The 15,902-nt window shown below is 51.2% G+C and overlaps 1 protein-coding gene across 12 annotated transcripts in view; it reads right to left on the minus strand.

Annotated features, from left to right (window-relative positions):
• The window catches only part of IKZF1 (IKAROS family zinc finger 1), a 94,202-nt gene that overhangs the window by 18,611 nt on the left and 59,689 nt on the right, over nucleotides 1-15,902 (minus strand). For 8 of the 12 annotated variants that reach the window (XM_059170633.1, XM_059170631.1, XM_059170635.1 and 5 more), the window contains exons 4-5: nucleotides 9,421-9,681; nucleotides 3,826-3,993 (exon numbers count right to left, since the gene is read on the minus strand). In XM_059170633.1, coding sequence (XP_059026616.1) covers nucleotides 3,826-3,993; nucleotides 9,421-9,681 — 429 coding nt within the window. The remainder of the gene's footprint in view (nucleotides 1-3,825; nucleotides 3,994-9,420; nucleotides 9,682-15,902) is intronic. The other 4 variants (XM_059170638.1, XM_059170637.1, XM_059170636.1 and 1 more) reach the window with 1 other exon arrangement.

Raw genomic sequence — 15,902 nt, forward strand, 5'->3', positions numbered from 1 at the left:
AACTTAACAATGTTAATGCCCCAGAGTTTCTTTGATTGAACCAAGAGCTTCTGTGAGTCTTGCTTCATCTTGATTTGCCCATTGTCCTAGCGACCCAATTCTCTTCTTCAATCACGTCTTTAACTGGAGGAAATGGGCCACGGAAGTGGGGTCGGGGAGATGGAGACGTGAGGACAGCATTTTTACTGTGGGCCAGATCCAAATGCAGCCAAAGTGGATTAAATTCCAGGTTGCTCAGCTGGGTAACTTGAGGTCTCTAAGAAACCATAGTGGATAAGTATACACTAATGAAAGAGCATTCATTTTCAAAATGTATTTCCTTGTTCTAGTTTAGAGAAAGCTCTGCATCTCCCCAAAACTTGCGGATGGTATAGTTTCGAGATCAGCCCTGTCCAACAGAACTTCCTATGAAGATGGAAGTGTTCACCCTCTGCACTGTCTAGTGCGACAGCCACTGTGCTGTTCAATATGGTGGCCATCAGCCCCACATGACTACTGAGCATTCAAAATATGGCTAGAGTCACCACAGAATGAAGTTTTGATTTTGTTTAAGTTCAGTTGATTAAACTTAACAATTTAAGTACCATATGCACCTAGTGGCTACCATATTAAGCATTGCAATTCTACACAATGGGTTTGGTTCTTCCCGAACTTTATTATTAAGGGGTATTTTAGGGAAAGAACACTAATGCAAATTCATATCATGCTTAAGCTTAAAGACTTTAATACACAGCACCTTCAGAGATGAAAAAAGGTAAAGGATCCTTATTTATATGAGGAATATAAATTTCCATCCTCAGACCAGAATCTCCTCTGACTTTCTTCTTAAGTTGTTAGATTTCACAAATTTGAATGTATTGTATAAAAATCCATACCATCAAAATAGGAATGTTTGATAAAATGGTTTAACCAAAGCTTATACTACTTCAGTCTCTTCCCCAGATGAATAGAAGCAATGGTTTAAGAAGAGGAACATTGAACAGAGGAGGAAGGGGGTGGGTCTTTATCTGTGGGAAACATTGTATCACTAAGATCAGGGAAGTAAAACCGAAATATATGTTGCCTAAAATGGCACACTTTATGGAATACTAGCTTTAGAAATTAGTAGAATATAGACAACCCCTCAATGTCCTTTCCTAGAAAAGCTACCACTTAAGCAAATTCATGTATATACGACCCAGTGTCTGAACATCCATTTTTTCTAAATATAGGATTACTTTTAACTCTGGAACATAAGAAATATGTTCATGGTAAGAAACTAAACTGAAGTACACCTTGCAGCAGAACCCAATATTCTGAAGCAAAGAATGTCTCTAGCTCAGCTCTCAACTCCCAAAGAAAGCAGTGGGGAATGTCTTCCCTACCTTGCCAGATACTTGAGTCCTCCTCTTATCAGTATGGGACACATTTTATACCTATATCATCACCACTAATGTGTTGGTCGTTGGTACCTCAGGCTACCACCAGTGGCCAGAGAAAGTTATGAGGTTGATCATGGCTTTAGTGGAATGGAGAATTGGCCTATTTGGCTCTTCTCTAAGAGTTGTGTGTCAACGGCTCTCTTAGATGTCATTATCACCAGCAGCCCTGGGTCAGTGGCACAGTGTTAGCTGCTCGCTCAGCACTGCATCCATAGCAGAGATAAGCTGCCCGAGTCCACCACTCTTGTATGAAATTACTCAAGTCACTGGCCATGCTTAGAGCAGGACACCACCAACACGCCTTGAAGGAAATAAGCAGGCATGGAGCCAGAGTAACTGAAAATACTGTTATTAGATGTTCCAGACTTCACAGTGGGTAGGAGAGCAGAGAGAGACATCCCTTCGAGTTTCAAGGGCTGATATGCAGGAGAGATTTCTGTGGCAAATCAGAGTCACTGGGGATGACAGTGACGTGGTTGGTGTCACCTAGGGATGGTCTTTGTGTTTTCCACCTCCATGGTGCTGTGCTTCCTACCAACCCTGACGCAGTCCTGTTGTCAACTGTGCTGATGTCCACTTGACCTGCATGAATGATATGCGTGAAGTTCCTTTGTCCTAGATCACCTGTCAGGCTCTGCCCACTGCTAGTATAATGGTCACATCTGAAGACTTGCATTTAGTTCACTTCTAGGGGGCAACATGCATGCTCCTCATTACTGACACACTGTAAACCCTGAGAGATGCTCACTGTTGTCCTCCCACTTTGGGGGAGCCAGCGGTGTGAACTGTCCCCTGCAGCAAAGTCTGCCCCAGTCCTCGGCATGGACCCCTGGGGGCGAAGGGCTGGCATTTGGGAACCTCCTCCATGGTGACTACTAAGGAGATCAGCATGGGGAGGAGATGGCGTGGCTGGGCCGCGACGGGGAGCCAGCACTGCCAGGGTGCCTGTGACCACCCCCCTAGCCTCCCTGTGAGCTCGTGCTGGCAGGGCTCCAGGAGAAAGATGTGTGCCTGCAACACTGGCTAAAATGCGTACCACGCCCCCTTGTGGGGTCGCTCAGAGAATTACACACATTCCCATGGAACTTCTCTGAAGGTAAACCTCAGAAACTCACCTTCCAGCGTGGACTCAAGCCCCTCGTCTGTTGGAAGTCTCTCTTGACGCCTCCCACCTCGTTGCCCCCTCCGGAGACTGACGGTCCCCTCCCTGCGCTCCCACTAGCCCCTCAAACACTTGTGTTGACACACGGGCAACACGCACTTCACTACTTCCCACCAGGCCCCTCCACAGAGAGAGGGGCTCTGGGGTGCTCCGTAATTGCTCAGTAACAAAGGAAGAGGCACAGGAAGAGGCCACTAGAACCTCGTCACGAACTACAGGAGACAGCCTGATTCTAGGCAGGCTTTCCCAGGGACGCAGCATCCCTGCCCCCGGGGGACAGCAAGGCTCTGGGGGTGTTGGCAGGGAGCTTCCTCCCCAGCAGCGCCACGCTCCAGAGAAGTCGCGGACCAGCCGGTGATCCAGATGATGAGCTCTGGGCGTGCAGGGGTTAAGTGTCCCGGCTGGACGGAGGGCTCCTCTCTGTTCCTCTGTCCTGCTAGACCACAGGGCCCCTTGATAGAATAGAGGATTCCTCAGGAGGCAGAAGACGGATCCCAAAGGTGGATGTGCGCTTCGCAGGCTGGGAGAACTGGAGAACCGTCCAACGTTTGTGGTAATCACGATCCAGACTCTGGATTACTCAACATGCGTTTGCTAAAATTCTGGTAAGACCCCCAGAGTGGCCTGTCTGCTGAGGCCTGCCTGGCTTCTGGCATGAGTTAGGGTCAGGCCCAGACAGGGAGGCCTGCCTGGGGGTGGGGACAGCCTGGTCCCCAGTCAGGACACGTGGCCGCAGACCCTACTCACCTTCTCTCTTAGCTTTGAAAAGAAACTACGCCAGTGACAGTGACCACTAGCGGAGTCCTCTGCATAAAGCAGAAACAGGTGTGGCCTGGCCAGTATCATCAAGAAGTGTCCCTGGGAACTTCCTGGGCCTTAGCCGAACGCTGGGTAAAAGGAGAGCTGGCGGAGTCCCAGAAGAGCTCCACTGACTGAGCACCCCAGGAAGAGGAGGTCTTTCTGGAGAGTGTCTGCAAAGCAGGACTGTGTGTGTGTGTGTGTGTGTATGTGAGAGAGAGAGAGAGAGAGAGAGAGATCCCACCCGCGCCCTCTGCCCCGTGGGGGAGTCCAAACTTGGGGCACAGGGGCACTGCTGCCACAGTCCCTAGGGGGTATGGGGGCCCAGTGGGGGCACAGTGCCTGGGCCCAGGCCCAGCCCACAGTGGGGGGGGGGGGGGCGCGCGCATGCGCACACACGCAAGCCCGGCCTGGGCGCCTGGCACCTGCGCCCGGAGGACCTACCGGAGTGCGTCCTCAGGTGGCCCGTGAGGGCGTCCCGCCGGCGGCACGCGTAGTTGCAGAGGTGGCACTTGAAGGGCTTCTCCCCGGAGTGCAGCTTGATGTGTCGAAGCAGGTTGCCCTTCTGCGTGAACGAGGCCCCGCACTGGTTGCACTGGAAAGGCCGTTCCCCTGGGAGGGCGAGAGGGACGGGTGAGAGCAGAGCTCGGCGCGGGGACGCGAGGAGCACCCGGCGAGGAACTTGTTTCCCACGGGGCCGGTGACTTCCACCGGCTGCAGGTTTGATAGAACACGAGGCTTTCAGACGAAACCTGCCAGCTCCTTAACGCTTCACTGGTTGGGTCAATTTGATCTGAAAATCTAATTTTTTTTCCCTAAATCAGAATGGCACATCACAATGCAAATTCAAACTCATTTAAATAAAGTGACTGCAACATTTTGTGATGAAGAGCCACTCTTCCTGATCAGCAGTTTTGGAATAAACCAATATCCAATTTTGCGTGTTGTGGCATTTGGTGGGGTTTTTAATGTGGCTTTTTTCAAAGGGTCTTTAAAATATGCCACTGAAGCAGCAAAATAAAAAGGAAACTCATTAAAAATGCATTTCAGGATCACAAGTTCATTTCAGCGTTACATTCTTATATTTAAATGAAAGGCACTTCATTATAACAGTTATAATAACTTCTTTTCATTTACATTTTTCCTGTATTTTGCCTTTCAATTTCTTCTCCATTACCTGTCTGTCCCTACGCAGGCAAATCAGGAAGGAGACAGACAGAGTGTGAGGCTCAGAGAGAGAGAGAGAGAGAAGGAGAAAGATTGAATAAAATGAGAAGTTAAGGAACTGTGAAGGATACTCCACATGGTCCAAAGAGAAGTCCCAGGGCCTCCCATGGCAGGCTGTCCGAGCCAGACACGCTCGGAGACTTCTGGCTTTTTCCTTCTCCCAAATCCTAAAACCACTAAGCTATCACTGGCCTATCTCTGCAGAAAATCAGGGGGTAATTTCAGTATGAGTTGTTTAAGAGATGCAGTTCCGCTGTGATTGGGAATTCTTTTCGGGGAGCCCCAACTGTGTGTGGCAGCGCCTGTCCCCATGGGTTCGGGAACCGACAAAGGGACGTACAGGCATCTGTGAGAAAGAAACACGCCACTGGGCAGTCCTGGGTCTTGGACTCCAAATCGGTGACCATTTTCCTTAGCTCTTGTGTAGAAAGGATGACATGCTGGTCAGGTTTAAGTAAACACTAAAGCCCTTTTGAAAACAACTGCTTTTTTTCCCCTTCCTTTTTTTTTTTTTTTTTTTTTTTTTAAGAAGAGCTCTCTGTGCCCACAATATCTGGTGTTGAGATAGCATGAAAACAAAAACAAAAACAAAAACAAAAAACAACCCAAAACACACACACTTCCTGGTAACGGGTTTTTCTTAGGAAAAAAGAATGTGTGGAAATACATACTTAACAATGTTCTCAATTGCTTAATGTGGTTTTGGTGCACAAGGAGGCACTTACCAAAAGCAACTAGCAGAAGCCCATCTGGGTCTATTCAAACCTACACTGGCCTCAGTGGAAAAGTTCAGATTGGTCCTGGGATGTCATGACTATGATCGCTTGTATTTTTCAGTGGGCCGGACAAAGCTGCTATGGTAATGATAGAAACTAGCAATGATATTGAATTATAGGCCTGTTGGAGGGATCCCTATACCCACTGGGACGTATTGGGCATTTTCCCCAGTCGGCATCTGAGGTGGATTTGGTTGGGCAAAAAGTCAGGCAGGTGGGAGGTGACAGTGATCCTGATTAGCTTGGGCTAAAATCTCAGAGTTGGTGGCTGAGTGGTCCCCAGGAGCCTCCACTAGGGAGAGATCATTATCTATTAGAAACACTTCTGAGCCTCCATCACACACACACACGGGCGTGAAGGTGCATATTTTAACTCCAAGTAGATGCACAGGAGAAGAGAAATCACTGGTCGTCAGGGGCCAGGTGAGACCAGCAGGGTGCAATGGATCCTGGCAGTGTGGACCTCTGGCTGAATGTTCCGGAAAGGCCATCAGTCGGGAGAGCTCACACCACCCAAAATGCATACAGGGAGGGCAGAGGCCATACGTGGGAAACAGGTGTGTGTGGCGAGACCCAAAGCTAGCTAGCTGTGTGATGGAGCCCTTCCAGGCTGATGAGGCACTGGAGATCTGAAGGGCTGGAGGCAGAGGGGGGAACCCAAGTCGGACCCTGCCGGGGAGTGCTTGTCTGTGTAGGAGCTGCAGCCGTGGACCCAGGAGGGACGGCACAGTCAAGCCATGCCCCCCGCCCGTGAGAGAGCGCGAGGAGGAAAGCCAGGCGGCCGTTGCTTTGAGAGTGAAATCTGTCTTCTAATTTGAGTCAACAGTTCTCGTGTATCTTGCTGCGCCTCGTGTCTTAATCCTGCTGGCAAGCTTTCCTGGAAATCTATTTGTTTCTGATTGCCTGTGCTGGCATGAATATGTAACATGGGACATGGAGACTCCCGAAGACGGCGTTCTCCGAAGTGACAACCCAGGGCTCAGCTCGAGGTAGTTTCTGTCTGGAGGTGTTGTTAGCAGGACAGGGGGCATGGCCCCGCTGTGGGGGACAGAACACAGCCCCTGTTACCTTTGCTCCCCTGGAGCTGAGACTCCAGCATCAACTGCTTCCCTCCTCAGGTCCCTAGCTTGCTTCTTGCAGCTAAGTGACAGCGAGCTCCCCAAGGCTGGATTTCTTTTCCTTGGTGGGATAAAGGCTTTATTATCCTCATTAACTCAACATTAGGTTTTTCTCTCAGGGTCTACAGGTGCCCATGCCAGGGACCCTCTGTAAGAAGATCTGAGCCCCTTGGATGTCTCCATCATAAAACTGAAGGGGGGATATCAGAAGAAGGTAGATTACAGAATATATACCTGAGCTGGCAGAATGAACTTGAGCCCATGCCAGCCACACCTCGGAGCTGATTGCTCTCTGATGCTGGTGATGGTGGGAACAGGGGAAAGCCTGAGACTGTCCAGAGTCACCATAATTCAGACACGTTTCTTGATCTTGATCATTTACAGTACCATCATTAAGGACGACACTGCTGCATATTTGCGTGGCGGGGTTTCCCCTGCACTGTGTGGCTCTTTCATTCCACTCTCCCCTGTGATTTTCACATCAACCCCGAGGTGTTGGTGGGGAAGGCAGTGCTATTACACTTGAGTTTAAAAAAAAAAAAATGAAACTGAGTGGCAAAACTTGGGATGGAGGTAGTGGGATCCGCACACAGGTTAGCGGGTGGAGCCCAGCACACCTTCCCCAGTTGGGCTCTGGGCAGAGGAAGAGGGGAGCCTGCCTCTGGAAGCCATCGGGTACCAGGGAGGGAAGCCCTGGCATGATTTATATGGCCTTTGAGCATGAGAGGAAACTGCTCTAGAAACATTGGAAACTCGGAGAATTCGGGGTGGGGACGGACGGGTAGCAAAGCATGCCTTTTCTAACATGCTCCGCTTCAGATCTCAGAGAGATGGAACAGAAACCTCCCTGGCGTCATCTACTTATGCAACCTCGCTTGGATCCGCCTGCCGCCGTCCGCATTTATGCCAGTGGGGACATGTCATGAAGACCATCCATGAGTTCATTGTTTCAGGGTTTGTCGGTTTGTTATCATAAAAGCCAGACCAGGAACTGTAACACTGACCGTCTGCCTGTTCCTATTTCTGGAATGTACTTGTCCTACAAGGGAAGGAATCCGTTCCGTGCTTGGCACTAAGCTGCTGTTTGTGGGGACAAGTGGGCAGCACGCCGCCGGGGCTACTCTGCATATCTGCACTTGGCAGGTTTATTCATTAAATGCAATTATTCTTTTTATCGGGGCAGGCAGTCATTATGTTTTGGCGATTTAGTATGCCAGGATTTGATTCATTTATCAAATATTTATTTAAGCGAATTTTCACAGTACAGTTGGGTTTTACATGAATTAGCAAGGAAAGTCATTCATTTGTGAGGTCTCTTCCTCCATCAGGAATGTATTAACACGGGTCCCGCCGTATTCTGTTAGGTGTCTATCACGAAGTAACTTACCTTCGCTTTAATTTCCAAGTCATTACAAAAGGGGAGGGCCTGACTACTCTCACACAAGCTTGACTCAGGCCTCCCTATGAAGGGTCTGTTTCACGGGATAATTGGAAGATGAAGGGATGTATTAGGAAAAGCAAAGTTTGCTTAATTTTAGAAGTTACGTTTTTACTGAAAATGCACGTTTTCCGAAAGTCAACGGGTTTTAGGATTCTCCAGATATCTTACAAGTGGAAGACCTCATTTTGGAGACTGTGGCGATTCAGATGGGAAAGTCACAGCTCCACCAAGGCCTGTGTGTCCTGACAAGACAGCTGTTCTGCTCAAAGATTTTCCTGCATTCCTGCTTAATTTCTGATAGTCATGGATTTATCTAGCCCTGGGGAAGACACTCACAAGGCTGTGATTTTCAAGTCTTCTTCCTACTTCCTTAAGTTATCTTTAAAATCTGCTGTGCCCCCAGAGTAAGGATTTCAGCCTTTTTTTTTTTTTTTTTAATCCCCTTGCAGACAGTGGTGACAGCAGCGGATGTCGTGGTGACCCACCAAAGGCAGCCCCTAGGCAGCCAAGACTCCGGGTTCGTCCGTTTTATGTTTACACTTTCAGTGACCACTAGAGGTGGTGACTTAATTGCGTTTTGCACACCTTCAGGAGAAAAGAGTGAAGTTCTCTTCAATGCGGGGGACACCTCCTGCACACAGCTAAAGGTAGCACGTGGCCCCATTCATGTCCTGAAGACTGTCTGAGGCCATTCGAGGTGACTCCACAGTCCTGGTGGGAAGGTATGGGACCAATCGTCGGCCACGGCCAAGCACAAGAAGGGGCAGGACTCTCTCACCCCCCACCCCCATGAGCTTGGGCACAGCCGTGGGAGCTACACTGTCCTTGTCCCTTCCTGTTTGGACACAGGAAACCTCCTTCTCCGAGGCTTCCAGACCCTCCAACAGACAGAGGCTCGGATGGGAGATTCTGTCCCTGTGGGAGGTGGACACTCAGCAGCAATCAGCAGTCCTGTCCTCAGGCTCACCTGTTGTCAGGGACACCGCCGGGAAAATGAGCTGGATTTGAGGACATGTGGGACTTTTCCACGGCTCACTCACGTTTCTAAAAACCGAGCTCTGGGAGCCTGGATTTCAAAAAGGCACATTTCACTCCCAGTTTCTCAGGGGAAACCTGGAGGAGCTCATGTGAGCGGCTCCCCCTCTTTTTTGTTTGGTTTCGTCTTGTTGTTTTTTGGGGGGAGGGGGAGGTTACAGAGTTACAGGGGCACTAACCGCACAGCTGCCGCTCGTTAGTGGGAGGCGAGATCCTGGACCCTTGACAGCCCTGGGGAGGCTGTGAACGTTCCCCATCCAATGGCTTTAAGTCTAGGTTTGAACAGGTGCGTGTTTAAAGTCCCTCTCGCTGCTGCTCCTTAAGAACAAGGCTACCTGTGATACGACTTGGAACCGGTGATGAGAGACAGGGCATCGCTCTCTTTCTGCTACCCCCGAGGACCTTTCCAGGCCACCAAAGGAGGAACTGCGCCAGGCCTTACCAGTGTGGCTTCGCTTGTGGACCATGAGCACATTGGGGCCGATGCAAATTATCCCACAGACATCACACTTTAGTTTGCCGTTAGGAAGTCGAATGCCTCCAGCTCCTGACAAAGCTCTGCTGCCTTGGCCACCGTGGGAGCCATTCATTTTCTCTCCCGCGGCATCAAGCACGCGTAAGTCCTCCGCACATTCTTCCCCATTCAGCTCACAGGCACGCCCATTCTCTTCATCACTCTGAGCCTCTACTTTAACATTACCGGCTGAAAGACACAACACAGGGGCCACTCAGTGTCATCGCAAGAAAACAGAACAACACAGCAGCAAAAAGACAGCACATCGAAGCGGAGAAGGTTCTCAGCGGCTTGTCGACCGGGATGGCGGCCCCGAGCTGGGCTCTCGGGCAGGTGGGTACCGACCGTGCAAGGTGCCCCCGCCTGGGGCCACCTCCCTCCTAACTGAAAAGCTTCTCCTCCTCGTCAGGCGACCTTTCCTTGTTTCATGAGTTAATACACTCTGGGACAAACTCAGCAAGAGCTCACGGTCCCGTTTCTGGCCACGGACTCCCGAAGGGTTTCCGCAGGAATTCTGATGGTTTGTTTCTTTGGTACACGAACCTCCTATCTCCTTTTTTAGCACCCATGATAACGGAGCGTGCCCCGGGGTGAAGCCACGATTTCCTACGGGATTTCGAGCTGCTGAAGGGTGGATGGCAGCGTCTGTGGAGGTGACAGATCTCGTTAGCATCTCAAGCGGCCAGCCCCATGCGTGAGGGCCAAGGGCTGGCATTATCCTTAAATTATCCTGCTGGGTCTGCATTCCTGATTCTGTTAAAGTCACATCGAGGGCAGGGACAGGTGCTGTTTGCAGAGCTTTGTTGGTAAGGAAAATCAGAGACATTTCACGTGCATCCTTCTGACGTACAGCCTGGTGATGAACTGATGAGTCCCACCCCATAGCCACAGGAGAGGACAATGACCCTGAGCGCTAGCACTTCTCACATGGCCTCTATAGATGAAGGAGAACAGGGAGATAAATTTTGTCGAGTACAAGACACAGTGACCTAGACAGTAATTGGGACTACGAGATCTCTGATCGACATTTGGAATCTGTGAGTCTCCAGGCTTGGTCCGTGGACCAGCAGCGTCAGCATCAACCGAGAACTTGTCAGAGGAGCAAATTCTCCGGGCAGCCCCAGATGCGCGGAGCAGAAGCTCTAGGGGTGGGCCCAGCGCCCTGTGTTGTCACAAGCCCCCCTCCCGGGGATTCCGACGTGGGGGCATGTCTGAGACCACGGTTTTAAATAATCAACCTAGTTAGTAACCCTCCTTTACGCAACGCTTCGATCATAAGTCAAGAGTCCAGACTCTGAAGCTGACATTCGTGCCTGGGAATGTCCGCTCCGCTCGGACTGAGATCTCGGGGGCAAGTCACACACCTTCCCTGGTTTTGGTTTTCACACTTGTCAAGGCCGGAGGGAGCAGCTGTGGCCGACCAGGGGCGCTGTGGGGACACAGTGAAAGGTCGATGAGGAGTCAGCTTAGGACAGGCACTAGGTGGGCCATGTGGGGAGGGGGCCACCACCCCAATGACATCTGAAACACGAAGTCTGTGTCAGACACATGGCCCTTTACTTGCCCTGGGGCACTTAGCTCTCATGGGGACCCACTGAGGGGGGTCACGCTGTCATCTTGTGTCCGGGTGGAAGCTCGGGCACAGAGAGGTTGAGCCACGAGGGCAGACAGGGGAGGCCGCGCGGGCAGCCTGGCCCTGATGCCCACATTCCTAGCTGCTGGATGGCCAAGATTTTCCTTTTGCTCTCCAGGGAAACAAATAAATCAGTAAATGGGACAGCGAGTTGGCACACGGGCCAGAGCCCAGGACGGAGTGTCTCCCCTCATCAGATCCCAGTGTTACATCCAGAAAAAGGGAGTCCCCACCTGTACTTTCCTAGTAGGTCCTGAAGATCGGACCCCCCAGAGCACCCCAGAGGGGCCTAATCTCTCCCGGCTGCCAGAGAAAGGGAGCAGGTCCCACTGACACGGGGAGTACAGGACACGAGGCAGGCCAGGCGGTGGGGGTGACATCAGGCTTTCTGACCTCGGAGCTCTCTGGAGTCCGTATTCCTAGGCACGCTCCCTGTTCCTCTCCAGGGGCAAGCTCATTCTCCAGGGTCTCCTTAGCACCGGGCTCTGCACTAGAATGCTCTGGAAATAGGACCGTCCAGTTGCAAAGGCTTCTGAATGCCTTCAGCTGGGATTATTTGTAATCATCTGGTTGGTGGCTTGTTTCTTTTATCAAATGAGACCGGGGGATGGGAGGGCAGGCGGGGCCCGTGATCGTGGGTGTGAGAGGTTCTTCAGCTAGTGGCGCCGAGACACGGGTGTAGGTCCGCACACCTGCGGCTGGAGAGGTGTGGGGACATGGAGAGAAACAACCTTGCCTGAAACCACCACAGCGGTAAGGCAGGTGGGTAGGGCTGTGATCCTGCCGTGTGCTGTGTGGCTGTGCGCTGCTGGTGACAGTGTGGGCCCTGCCTGGTGACAGGCAGGAGGGTGGGAAAGCAGTGGGATGACTTTAAGGGTGACGGGAGCCACAGCAGGCCACCTGCAGGGGGACACGCTGCATCAGGAAGAAAAGAGGCGAGGGTGGCCTGGGGGGGCACAGCACAGTGTCCCCTTATGTATGACAGAAGCCCTCAAACCAGACCTGATTCCCATATAGTCCGACTTTCTCATTGCGATGATGCCAGGGGATAGTCGAGAACTGTTCACAGAACAAAAACAGGAGGTTCCAAAGGCACGAGAGCCTAGGAGAAGGGACCCGAGACTCTGCAGGGCCCAGGTGCAGTCTGAGGTCAATCTGCTCAGTGCCGAAGGAGGCAAGGCTCACAGGCTGGATTTCAAGGAGCTGTGCCGCGGCGGGTCTCTGAAGGAGAGAGCGCAGAGAACACCCCAGGTCACGGCGGGGGGCTTGGGGGACCACGACTGGCAAGAGCGTGACGGGGCCCCTGGAAGCAGCCTCCGCTCACGGCTCCAGGTCGGAGCCAGGACCGGACCCCGAGAGACTGAGGGCTGGGAGCTTGCTCGCACTTCGGGGACAGATTCCAGGCCGCGTTAGGGCAGGGAAGGTCTGTAGGGACCGAGGGGAAAAGGATGACAGGGAAGGGCCCGGGATCCCAGTGGGCAACCCCGTCCCCATGGGCACGCCAGAGTCAAGCACCGCGACAGCTCTCTCAATATGGGCAGAAAGCATTCTCAGCTTAGCTTTTTTTTTTTTTTTTTAAAGATTTATTTATTTGAGAGAGAGTGGGGTGAGGGGCAGAGGGAGAGGGAGGGAGAATCCCCAGCATTCCTGTCTCTGTGGACGAATGCAGAGGGGTGCTGGCCACACGGAAGACGCCATCCGAGGAGGGTGTCCCTGAAAACGGGGCATCCCCCCGGCTGAGAGGAGAACACAGGCAACAAGGTTTCAGGGCACAAACCTATCATAATAAGTCACGAACGCTGGTCTCCAAATTGTGATCTAGTGGACACAAATATCCAGTCCCCTTAAATTAAAACACACCTTTAAAAAAAAAAAAAAACAACACAAACTCAGGACAGGGGAGGTGTCGGCCCCACTTATCTATGTGTGAACAAGGTTTGGGGTGTCACGGCTCAATTAGTGATGTGCCTGCAAAAAAGAGAGGCAGAAGATGCAGAAGATGATGCAATCTTAGGATCCGGCACGGGGAGGGGATCTGAGCTGCTGGCCCTGGGGCCCGGCCCTGTGTACGCCTCCTTTAAAAGGACGAGCCCAGCCTGAAAGGTTCAGAAGGAAGGAAGTCAGTGGGGGCTGAGCACACTGGGGGCTTCCATGGGGCAGGACCAGCTCGGACAAACAACTTGCAGGCAGGGAGACCAAGGCTGAACAGGAAAGCGGGCGGTCTGGGTGGTGTGGGCCCAGCAGAGGGGGGTGTGGGGGTGCCTGGGTGGGGGGCTCCTTCTGTGGCCGGGCAGGCGGCCTCTCGCTCGTGGAGCAGAGTGGGCACCTGGGAGGTTCACCCCCCGCATGTCCGTGTACACGTGTGACGGAGGACTTGGGAGACCCGTCCGACCACTGGGTTATGTTTGAATTCCACATCCCGCGGAAGTCAAAGGCACCAGCAGTTGCTTCAATAAATGAAGAGTTCAGGACAGATGACCGGCGTTGACTTAAGCCGTCTGCCTGCTGGCCAGGAGCCCAGCCAAGGAGGAGGCAAGACTCCTACCCTGGTCCCTTGAGAAGAGTCAAATGGAACAGGACGAGTCCCGCTGTCCTTCAGATTTGGTCTCCTTCCAGTCCCTTCCATGAGACAGACGGTCTCCCCGTGTTTGTGTTTATGGTTGTTTGGTCCGCCCCTTGGACACTGTCTCTGAGCTAACCGGGTTCGTGCTGACGTGCTCTCATTTCCCTGGACTCCCGAACCCCTCACCCGCCCCTCTGAGCCAGAACGGCTCAGGCGCACGATGCTGTCTGTGCAATGCTAGGCTCTCCCTCCGCGTGGGGATTACACTCATCAGTATTTTGCAACTCTGTACCCCCACCACTTAGTAAAATGTCCAACTCAGCGCCGCCCTGGATTGAACGGATTAAATGCAGAACGCGAGGTGAGACTCACGCACATCTCTACCCCAGAGCGCGCCGGCTCAGGCCTACCCCTGTGGCTCTTCAGCTGGTCCCCGAGAGCGTGTGGACAGGGGCCCGATTTTAGTATTCAATAAATGTGGCCTCTATTAAGAGCAGATATCTTCAAATCTTGAGTCCAAAGCTACTTTCCTTCTCAGATGCTGTCTTACATTAGGAAAAATTGAAATATCGTTCCGTAACTTAGAGACCTTCTATGTTATTAGTCATGCAGCAGACGGAAGGCAGACCCCAGACCCTGAAGGCTGGGTGGACGTCAGCTCGTACACAGTTGAGCACTCGACAGTCTGCAGAATCCAGGGACCTGAATCAACGGGGCCAGGAGGGCTCCGCTCCTGCCAAGCTTGCACAGACTCATGAATGATTAAAACATTTAAATGCACAGATAAAATGTGCCCTGCCAGCCCCCATCTGACAAATGGGTTGTGATTCTTCCCTGTTTTCCTTGCCCTTCTGGAATGTTTCTTTCTATTTACTGGTCAGGTAAACGTGTGGTCCGCAGACTGGGCTTTTCCATGGAGAAGAGATTCTGAAATTGTCCCATGGTCCGAATTTTGGCCACGTGAGCCTCAAGCACTCCATATTTTAAACTAACAACAACAATAACAACCAAATGGGAGACAGAAATATTCCTGCCACCTGCGACTAGCAAGCCAAATGCAAAGGGAGTAAAAATATTTACCAGAGATCTTGAATGAGCGTAATTAAAATTTGAGACGAAGAGGAAATACGTATTGTGTGTGTGTGTGTGTGTGTGTGTGTGGCCTCTAAAACAGATTTAGGATAAAGTTTAAGGATTTTTAAGCTAAGAAAACCACTTATAACTTTTATCATTTAAAATATAGGGGTTTTGGAGCGCTTGGGCGACTCAGTCCATTAGGTGTCCGACTCTTGGTTTCACTTCATACCATGGTCTCAAGGTCATGAGTTCAAGACCCACGTTGGGCTCCACAGCCAACAACAACACCATCTCCCCCCAAACCCCATTAAAATGTAGTATTTTTCTTGTCAAGATGCACAATTTATCCTTATTTGATACTTTAGGCCTTTAAATGAAATGAAGTCAGGGACAGAAAAGAGGAGTCTGACAGTGAAATGATTTACAAGCACATCTACATCTTCCTCAGGTACCCGGGAACACAAACTGGGATAGAGAAGGTAGTGGGGGGTCCAATGGGTTATAGTTTTACTTTTCAAGAAGGAAAACAAAGAGGCAAGGCAGAGCAAGCAGAGGCATTCTCCACCTTGCCCACCAGGTGGCGATGTTGGCCCAGGACAGCTGGGTTGCATCGCTGTGGGGGAAGTCCTAAGGTCCTCCACCTCCTGTGCGGGGGAGGGGGAGGAAGTTTACAGTCTGAGGACATGATATGGGGCGGGGAGGAAAGAGAGAGCTACGAGTACCTTGTGATTCATTTGCATAAGTATATAGACAAGCATATATCAAAACGTGCATCATCTACCTTATGAAATCTCCAAGCGGCATGGATCTTTCCACGAGTACTTCCCAGCATGCTTGCCCCCGAACCTCCCTCAGATTTAGTGATACCCTCTCAGGAAGTATTTTCTTATTCTTAAGTGCATTTGACGTCTCGACATTTGAGCTATGTGACTGTTCGTCTCAACATTAACGTGACTTCTCTGTCCTAATGCCTCCGTGTCTGCTATCATCATAGGAGTGCACACACCTCTCTATACGCACGCAGAAACACATATACATACATCTGTATCTCCCAAAAATAAACCCCAAGCTATTGTTTTCAAGTTGAATTGCAGAAGGATTAGTAAGAGAAAAATCTCGATAACTTTAATATTCTGG

The sequence above is a fragment of the Mustela lutreola genome, chromosome 4 (genome assembly GCF_030435805.1).
Source record: "Mustela lutreola isolate mMusLut2 chromosome 4, mMusLut2.pri, whole genome shotgun sequence".
NCBI lineage: Eukaryota > Metazoa > Chordata > Mammalia > Carnivora > Mustelidae > Mustela > Mustela lutreola.